The sequence below is a fragment of the Triticum urartu genome, chromosome 6A, assembly GCF_056163025.1.
Source record: "Triticum urartu cultivar PI428250 chromosome 6A, HENAU_Tu73, whole genome shotgun sequence".
In the NCBI taxonomy this organism is placed as follows: Eukaryota; Viridiplantae; Streptophyta; class Magnoliopsida; order Poales; family Poaceae; genus Triticum; species Triticum urartu.
The window spans coordinates 516,316,581-516,327,144 of record NC_141878.1 but is presented as its reverse complement, the minus strand read 5'-3'; the positions used below and the strand labels follow the sequence as shown (position 1 = coordinate 516,327,144).

The 10,564-nt window shown below is 42.9% G+C and overlaps 1 protein-coding gene across 1 annotated transcript; it reads left to right on the top strand.

Moving 5' to 3' along the window:
* The first annotated feature begins 2,608 nt into the window (after nucleotides 1–2,608).
* Nucleotides 2,609–3,901, top strand: LOC147966016 (uncharacterized). The gene is made up of 3 exons (XM_087527060.1): nucleotides 2,609–2,691; nucleotides 2,796–2,939; nucleotides 3,273–3,901. Exons 1-3 carry the CDS (start codon nucleotides 2,614–2,616, stop codon nucleotides 3,762–3,764), a joined length of 714 nt encoding a protein of 237 aa, XP_087383186.1. The 5' UTR covers nucleotides 2,609–2,613; the 3' UTR covers nucleotides 3,765–3,901.
* Nucleotides 3,902–10,564: the final 6,663 nt, after the last annotated feature.

The following is a 10,564-nucleotide window of genomic DNA, read 5'->3' as shown; positions in this document are numbered from 1 at the left end:
AAAAAGGTCTTGATAACCCACAAGTATAGGGGATCAATTGTAGCCTTTTTCGATAAGTAAGAGTGTCGAACCCAACAAGGAGCTAAAGGTAGAACAAATATTCCTTCAAGTTCTAACGACCACCGATACAACTCTACGCACGCTTAACGTTCGCCTTACCTAGAACAAGTATGAAACTAGAAGTACTTTGTAGGTGTTGTAGGCTAGGTTCGCAAGATAATAAAGAGCATGTAAATAAAATATAGGGGCTATTAAGATAAAGACACAACTAAGTTAGTTTCAGTAGGGAGCTTTTGTCACAATAAAGTTATTTATCCCTAGACAATCGATAACTAGACCGGTAATCATTATTGCAATTTTATTTGAGGGACAGGCATAAGCTAACATACTTTCTTTTCTTGGATCATATGCACTTATGATTGGAACTCTAGCAAGCATCCGCAACTAATAAATATCATTAAGGTAAAACCCAACCATAGCATTATAAGGCATCAAGTCCTCTTTACTCCCATACGCAAACAACCTACTTACTCGGGTCTGTGCTTCTGTCACTCACGCCACCCACCATAAGCAAATCATGAACATATTGCAAACCCTACAGCGGGGATCCCTCACGCTTGCGCGACACGGAGAGCACCATAGGACAACACCAATAATAAAACATGCAACTCAAACCAATCACGGTCATCAATTAACTCATAGGACAAAACGGATCTACTCAAACATCATAGGATAGCCATACATCATTGGAAAATAATATATGGCGTTGAGCACCATGTTTAAGTAGAGATTACAGCGGGTAAAAGAGGGGTTACACCGCTGCATAGAGGGGGCAAGAGTTGGTGATGACGGCGGTGAAGTTGTTGGTGTAGATCGTTGTCGCGATGATGGCCCCGGCGGTGTTCCGGCGCCACCGGAAGAGAGGGGGAGAGAGCCCCCTTCTTCTTCTTCTTCCTCGACCTTTCCCCAAGATGGGAGAAGGGTTTCCCCTCTGGTCCATGGCCTCCATGGCGGCGGAGGGGCGAGAGCCCCTCCGAGATTGGATCTCTCTCCGTTTCCTTCTGTTTCTGCGCTCCCTGATTCTGCCCTTTCACCGTTTCTTAAATTCCCGAAGATCCGTAACTCCGATTGGGATGAAATTTTGACACGATTTTTATTCCGGATATTGGCTTTCTTGCGGAAAAAGAAGGGCACCAACCGCCTTACGGAGTGGCCACGAGGGCCGAGGGCGCGCCCGTCACCCCCGTGGGCCCCTCGGGCATCCTCTGGCGTTGATTCCACTTCCCAAAATTCACATATATTCCAAAAAAAATCTCCGTAAATTTTTATTCCAGTTGGACTCCGTTTGATATGGATTTTCTGCGAAACAAAAAACATGACACAAACATGCACTGACACTGGGCACTGGATCAATATGTTAGTCCCAAAAATTGTATAAAAAGTTGGCAAAAGTATGTAAAAGTTGTAGAATATTGGCATGGAAGAATAAAAAATTATAGATACAACGGAGACGTACCATGACTGCTCGTGTTCCTCAAGTAACTAGCATCCCAAGATTGTTCAACATTATGCTTGATATACGCCTAGTTTAAAGAAAAGTACAAGTGTGAAAAAATAATTTTCATAACATTCTGCTTCATTATTATGAAAACATCATTAAGTTTGTGTTCGCTTAAATTTGCCTCTATGATTGCCAATAAAATAGAATTACTAATAATTTCATCTGAAGAGATCTTAGCTGCAAATTCTCTTACGATGTATATTATCATGCTTTTCGAAGCAAGTCGCCTCACATTTTACTTCAAGAAATCAAAGTATCATGTTTTGCGACTTTTTCTCTTATCCATCAGATATCTTATGGCCAGCAAAATTAAATCTAATTAATATTTTTGGTATGCACAAGATCAGATTTGAGAGAGATTGGCAATAGACAGTAATAGGTATTTGGTGGTGTCAGGTAGTTTTTTTTTAGAAATAGGTGGTGTTCTGTAGTGCTAACCTTGGCTTTGGTCTTTCGCTGGAGTTAGCCCATTACTTACATATTAGTTGGACGCTTAGTAGGCAAAATTAACTAGTCCATTGTTACCCCTAAAATAAGTTTTTTTTAACAGACCCCTAAAAATAAGTTACCCCATTGTTTATCACGTACGTGCATGCATGGACCTTTCTTAAAACCATCCATGCATGCATTGTTGCCCGGGTAAACCACGACCAACAATAAAATTTACCCATTGTTTATCGAGTAAATTGCGAAAAACCACCACAATTGCGTCGCTTGGTGCGAAAAACCACCGTTTTCATAAAAGTTTGCAGAAACCACCGTTTTTCAGTAATTTTGTTACACAGAGCACTAACTGGTCGCTTGACCGCGTTTTGACAGAAAACCTGACGTCCCGGGCCCAGCCGTCAGGCCACGTGGCAAGGGGCAGACGGCGCGCGCATGACGCCCGTTAGCGGCGCTCCGTTGACCTGGTTCGACCGGACCAGCTCAAGCCCTTGCCACCATTCCCCATCCTCTCCCTCGTGACCTACTTCCTCTTCCCCCCCCCCCCCCCCCCCCCCGCCGCCGCTGCCGTTGCCAGCTGAAATCAGTCGTCGGCGGCGACCGCATCCATGGTGTCGTGGAATGACGGCGAGACGAGCTCAGATTCGGTGTCGCAGCTGGCACATGAGGTCGATGAGGAACCATATGTGAGTATCCCCACTGCTCTCTGGCTAGGGTTAGGGTTTGCGATTTTCGATTTTTAGATGAGAGATTGCATTTGTTTTGATTTTCTCCACTTTGCTCTACTTAGCGCCCAGCAACAATAGAGGACAGGGATTGGTCAGGCATTGATGCCACTGGAAAGCACCTTTGCAAGCATGGGAATGCTCCTGAGAGGCTTGTTGTGTTCGATGGGCTGAACACTGGCCGTAGATTTTATGGTTGCGCCAAGAAGGTCAGTAGCAAATAAGATTTAGATCTAAATATAGCTCTGTTACTTTATTTTGTTGGAATTCTTAGACATAGCTCTGTTTTTTAGATTAGAATTAATTGATTTAGATATAGGTAATGTAATGGCTCTGTTTTAGGAATGATGTAGATACTAACTTTACAGAACTGAGAGATGTTGTTTTATTGTATTGAAATATGTATAAATGATTTACATATAGGTAATGCAATTCAATGCTGTGCTTTTTGTATTAAAGTAACCCAAAAAATTATGCACTTGTTTATAATTCACTTATCTGTTTATTGTATTGTTAACTAAAAGGACAAAAATTGGTTGCAGGAGGGTAACAATTGTGGTGTTGTGGAATGGGTGGACAATGAATGGCCTTATGCACTAAAGAATTCATTGACAAAACTCTGGGATCTGTATAAGGAAGCCAAGGCAGGCAGAATTAGAGATAATTTAGCTAATGAGGAGAAGATCTCCAAGTTAGAAGCAGAAATTAAGATGGTACAGGAAAAGTACAACCAACACATTCAGCTTACCAAGGACTTTTGTGAATCTGTTCAGAAGTCTGTGCACAAGGAGAATTATAGGAAAATAATGATGGATGTGGATGAGGAGAAGATACCTCTAGATGCAGCTGACAAGATGATCAACTTAGAGAAAGAGAACTTTGATCTGAAAAAGAAGGTTGAAGTGGCTGAAGAGGTTGCTGCTGAGCTCAAAAAGGAGAAGAAAAAACTTGAATATAACTTACATGACCTTTGGAAGGTTGGAGAGGAGAACAAGATGAAGCTGAAGATGATGAAGGCAATCTTGGAGGAGTGAAGATGATGATGGAGTGCTTAAATTATTATGTATTTTCAGACTATTGTGTCATGTTGTTTGAGGCTATTGTGATGCTACATGTTGATCTATTCTGTCTTGTTGTTTGTGATGCTAGTTGAATTATGAGGTATGTTTGAGACTAAGTTGGGTTGAGCCTATCTTGTCGTGTCATATTGTCGAACCCGAATATAGGGTTGAGCCTATCTTGTCGTGTTGTGTTGTCGAACCCAAACATAGGGTTGAGCCTATCTTGTCGTGTTGTGTTGTCGAACCCAAACATAGGGTTGGTGCCTATTTTGTCGTGTCGTGTTGTCGAACCCAAATATAGGGTTGAGCCTATCTTGTCATGTTGTGTTGGCGACGGCACCCAAATATAGGTTGATGCCTACCTTCTCTTGTCGTGTTGTCGATGACACCCCAAACATAGGGTTGATGCCTATTTTGTCGTGTCATGATGTCGACGGCACCCAAACATAGGGTTGATGCCTATTTTGTCGTGTCATGATGTCGAAGGCACCCAAATATAGGGTTGATGCCTGTTTTGTCGTGTCATGATGTCGACGGCACCCAAGGGGAAATATCTAGTGCTACGGTCCTTGGCATGATACGCTGCTCCAGGGACGCATGGTACGTCAGATCTGAAATAAAGGGGCAGGATCAAGTCACTAATGCATTTACACCTTTCCCCTAGAAAGTAAAATGTCTTCGCAAAAATTGCCTTAGACAGTTCTGTTGGCTGTTTCTCCTGGACCTAAGCACAGTACGTTGATCTCCATCCGAGCTTGCACTTTTAAATCCAGAAAAAAGAATTAAGACAACGAAACTGAAACTTCCATAGATAATCAGATCATTTACATGCTAAACACTAGCACCAGACACCAGTACTAGATCCAGCTGAATTACATGGCCACCAAGGCTAGTCAGATTCAGCTACTACAAGATGAGCTACAGTCTGAGCGCAGTTACAGAATTAGAACCAAAACTGACCATGACAATGCCCAGTACTAGAACGAACCACTAAGTTGGTCGTGGCTTCTCAGCAGACTAACAACTAACTAAACTTGAGAGCCGCGAGCCATGGAGTTTGCGCCATGTACACATCCATTGGTGGGCGCACATGAACACCTACATGATAAAATAAAGAATTAGAACCTAAAAAAGCCTTTCGAGAACAAACCAATCTTCTTCACTCTAAACTATTTAAAATAATTGAACCAATTCATTTGTGTACTTATATTGAGAGGTCTCCTGGTGTCCAAATGATGGGCACACACACATGAGTAACCAGGTTTAAGAACTCACCACACCAACCCTGTTTTAAGGATTCGGTACTAACATGTTCCTGTTACCTAGAAATTGACAGAATTAACCGTAGGTTTTATCAACAAATAACCAAACTTCTACAGGTTTTCTGTAATGAGAGGCATATAAGGAGAGTAACAAACCTTAGGTGATTCAGGTCAAGTTAGCCCGAAGTAAGTTTTCCATTTCAGTGATTTCCACTTGCTGTGAAATAATCATCCCACTTGGTAGGCTTCCTCTTCCTCTTCTGTCCATGTGAAGGACCAGCAGCAGCCTGACTTGCAGCAGCTCTTGGAGGAGCATAAGATGCCCTACCAGCAGCTCTTGTAGTGGGTGTTGATCTGCTTGTCCTGGCAGCACTTGATGATTGTCTTTTGTTCTTGGGTGTGGGAGCTGCTTGCCTTGTGTTCCTAGTAGAAGTACTTGTAGATCTTGTGGGCTTTGGAGCAACTGGAGGCTTTGGAGCAGCTGGAGGCTTAGTAGAAGTAGAAGCAGTTGCTTGGTTCTTCCTATTGGGCTGGAAAGAGAGAAGAATGTTAGTATAAATTAGAGATCTGCAATGCAAAATGAAATGAAGGAAGAGGTTGTGTACCTCATGTTTGTTCTTTCTCATTAGAAGTGATGGCTTGAGTGCATGTCCACAGTTGGTGTACCTATGACCCTCTTTACCACAATTGCTGCATGATATTGTGCCAACTCTAGATGTATCTTTGGGCTTGGGCACCTCAAACAGACCCTTTCTTCTCTTGGTCTGCTTTCTTCCCTTCTTCTTCTTGAAAACTGGGGGGTCAATGTCTCTGGTAGGTGTCTTGGTCCAAAGATCAGGCCCAGGAACTGGGAATATAATAGGATTGTATGTTGCCATGTACATTTCTTTCTTGAAAAATGCAGAGACAAAATCTTCTGGATGCTGCTTTGATTTATATATGGCAGACACATCATGGTGGCAGGGGATTGCTGTCATGTCCCATCTTCTGCACCCACAAGTCATTTGTGCCAAATTTACAGCATAAGTATTTTCCCCACTCTGAACCTGATAAAGATCTGGACCAGCCATTTGTGCCTTGCAGTTCCTAGCCCACTTCTTTGACTCCTCCAACTTCTCTGAGTATGTTGGAGTTATCTCCCACCTAGCATTTTGGCCCCCTATTCTTTTCTCACTGTACTTAACCATCAACTTGGTCCTAATACCCTCACACATTGTCTGGATTGGTTTCCCCCTTACATCCAAGATCATCTTATTGTATACTTCACTTAAATTGTTGACAACCAGGTCTGTCTTACAATTAGTGTCCATTGCCCATCTAGCCCATGTTTTCTCCTCTATCTTACTTAGCCACTCCCAAGCCTCTTGGCTCTCTTGTCTCAAGTTCTCCATGTTAACATCAAACCCATGTCTTGTATAAGAATATGCAACACCATCTATATACTTTTTAAGTTCCTCCCCTCTAAACCCAGCACTTTGAAAATTAGCATATATGTGTCTTAAACAGTATCTCTGAGGACAATTTGGAAAGACTGCATCTATGGCATTTAGAAGTCCCTGCTCACATGCAAATGCATAGTAAATACTAACAAACATGTACATAAGAGAGTAGCAAACATGCAAACATTTACATAGACAACAAGCATGAACAATAAAGGAGAGAAGCGGTTTTAATTAGAGCTCTAGAACTAACCTTCTGCCTATCAGAGATAATTGTATAGTATCCAAACTGCCCTTTTTCTCCACCAATAGCTATTTTCAATTGTGTGAGGAACCAACTCCAGCTAGGTGTGTCCTCTACTTCAACCACTCCAAAAGCAATAGGATAGATATTGTTATTACCATCCCTTGCAGTGGCAGCTAGAATTTGTTGTCCTGTGCTCAGCTTTACAAAGCACCCATCCAAACCTGAAATAATACACAATTTTAGGACTACAAAGATGATTAAATGTGCAATGTAAATAATTTGAAATTTGAAAACAATGAACATACCTATGAATGGCCTGCATCCTTTCAAAAAACCTTCAATTGATGCTCTAAGACACATGAACAACCTATGAAATCTGGGATTGGTACTTGGGTGCTCTCTCACAACTCTAGTAGTAACTATACATCTAGATCCAGGGTTTGTGTCAAGCACTGTCTGAAGGTAGTCCCTGATTCTTGTGTACTGCCTTTCCTGATCACCCAGGACCACTGCCAAAGCTAGTTTTCTTGCCCTGTATGCCTTGTTCTTGCCTACCTCCACACCAAACTTTTCCTTGGTGTTCTCTATCACAGTATCAACACATGTGCTAGGATCTGTCCTTAAGCTGCTCTCAATTGACTTTGCCACATACTTAATGGGCACTTTGCAGTTCTCACCAAGTACAGGACATGTGTGTTGCAGTTGGAGTTTCTTTATGCAGAAGGTTTTCTCTTTTCCAACTTGTGAGGCAGTCATATGAAAGTTGCAACCCTCTTGACTGCAGTCAACTATTATCCTGTCCTTGCAATTCCTATGATAGTGGAAATTCCTCCTCTGAGTTACATGCAAGTTCACTAGAGCCCTTCTGAACTGATACACATCCTCAAAACACATCTGCCAACAAATTTGATCTTCAGGTTGTTGCAGTTCCTCATTATACCACTTCCTCACAGCTCTCTTCTTAGCTCTTGATCTCTTGCCAGTATTTGGGTCATATCTTATCTCCTCCTCATCTGATAATTCACACTTAACATCTTCCATGTTCTCATCAGAGGAGGGCACATAATCTGGTTCTATTGTTGCTGCAGAACTGTTGTGAGATCTGTCAGTTGGCCCTCTTCTAACTGGTAATTTTTGTGGTGGAGCTTGTTGTACTAAAACCTCATCCTCATCTGAACTATCCTCCTCACAGAAAAGATCTTCTGGATCTGTATCACCTTCCATGTGGTATTTAGGATCTTTTTTCTTCCTCTTTAGCTCACAAATCTTTTGCTTCAGTTCTGGATCATCAAGTTCTTCTCCTTCTGAACTATCATCAAATTGTTCTCCTTCTGAACTATCATCTACATTGTCATTTACAATGACAATCTCCTTCTCTTTCTCTTTCTGCAAATTGCAACTCTGCTGAGTTATCAGATACTCTGCTTGAGAGTCATCTGGCTGCATTGGGGTACACTCATGTGCATTAGCTTCAGAACTGCCTTGTGATTGAAACAACACACCATCATCATTTATCTCATAAACAATTGGATTACCAATCTCAGAAATGGGCACTTGATCTTCACATACAGCCCCTTTGTTAAGGTCTTTTAATGCAAACAAGTCAGGTTTGCTGGCACTGATCACAGTTATGTTCACTACTTTTTTCTCTGCATACAAATCAAGCATCTCCTCCACATTGTCATCTGACATAATCAGGTCCATCCCTGCATGCCCAGCACCTACCACCTTTGGATAGTACATTGAATAACTTCCATCATAACCTTGTTCCTCTTTGATAGCTACCAAATGACTGAATGTTATGTCAGACTCCCCTATCTGCCTCTCATAATTGTCTTCTCCAATGAAATTAAACCTGGCATCCCAAATTTCATCATCCAAGCTACAAAAGCAAAAGAAAATAACAATGGTTAGGACTACAACCTTTTCCAGTTATAATTTACATCACACATGTACAAATTCTTCAGTTGTACAACCATGTACAACACAATTTTTTTACATCATCTCAGAAGTATTTAAATGCCTAAAACCTATACAGAGCATATAACAGAATTATTTACAACATTCAGAAGTATTTAAATTACTACAAACCTACTCAGAGCATATAAAATAATTATTTACAGGAATTTAGAACTAGGATTTTGCACAACCAAACAATTGCTACATCTTTGACAACAATAATTACATCTAACACATTCAACAGCAGTACTAAGTAAACAAGCTAGCTAACCCTAATTCTACATTTCACAGAGGTGGCAGATGCATAGAGGTAGGAGAAGGAAATCTTACTCGACACCGCCAAGACCAGAGGTATAATGGTGGCTTTGGCTAGGGTTGGCCTTCCACACCTTAGCCAATTCCGCCGCCGACCTGGCTCCCACGTCGTACGACGCCGACGACTGGCTAGATGCGGCAGGAACTTCACCGCCGCCGCCCGTCATCTTCACCGCGTTGTCGCCCTCCGGCCTCAGGTGCTCCTTCTCTCCTTCGTCCTCTCCTTCGCCGCAGCCACCGCCGCCGCTGCGTGTCGCCATGGAGGGCGCGAGAGAGAACTAGGTCACGAGGGAGAGGATGGGGAATGGTGGCGCGGGCTTGAGCTGGTCCGGTCGAACCAGGTCAACGGAGCGCCGCTAACGTGCGTCATGCGCGCGCCGTCTGCCCCTTGCCACGTGGCCTGACGGCTGGGCCCGGGACGTCAGGTTTTCTGTCAAAACGCGGTCAAGCGACCAGTTAGTGCTCTGTGCAACAAAATTACTGAAAAACGGTGGTTTCTGCAAACTTTTATGAAAACGGTGGTTTTTCGCACCAAGCGACGCAATTGTGGTGGTTTTTTGTAATTTACTCTTGTTTATCAAGCATGTACAGTGTCCACTGCCAACGAGCCCGCGCAGGTGCCCTGGAAAAGATGAAGGACATAGAAGTAAGGAGGAGGGGGTTGTTCACAATGTATGGCCTTTTCCCCGAACGACCTTGCTCCAAGATTTGTTACTAATATCCTACGATCCAAACGATGTTCGCTCTAAAATTCTATAAATCTGACGTTAGTGTTTTAGTGTTTCCATTTTTTGCGTTGCCCAGATCCTCAACCTCATCAAATTTTACACCACATGCATTGTCCGCCTCCCTCGATCACTTGAATTCCTAAATCCAAATCGGCAAATCGTCTTCTTTCGGCGATCCCTAAACCGGCTCCCTCCGTCGGCCCAAAGCCCAGCACCTTCTATGGCCTCATCGAGCCCTTCCCAAACTGTTCATCTTTGATAGGGGTCTTTGTTGCTTATCACTTGCACTATTAGTAATTTAGCATATTGTTTGCTTATCTTGGTATATAGTTTGACTTTCGGTTTAGCCACCGCGTCCGCATTTCAATGTAGACTTCGGCAGAAACCTGGAGATAGGATCCACGAACATGGTAGATCCGTAGTGCGTTGTTTCGTGGTTGTTGCGGTAGCCTGTCCATGGTCACCGTGTTGTCCTTTGTAACCGCGGCAAGCCGCCAGATACTCTGTAACAGCTCTTTCTCTCCTTGCAATCTTCTTGTAATACATCGACACGCAAAGCTTTTGTGTGGTAAAGAAAAAACCTAGAAATTTCGCCTGGCCGAAAACTCTATCTGTCTTGACCAATTCTTCAAACACGCGAGAATAAGGAAGGGCGAGGGTTTTGCCGCGTCATCTCGACCTTCTCTGTTCAAAATTACACCGTGGAATCTGCAGCTGTCATGACGTGATTGGCGTCCGTTCGAGCTGACCATGCACAGCAAAAAAGTTTGACACGGCTGTCTTCCCGCGTTTACGTTCTTTCTAGGTATCCTTGCCGTGTCAA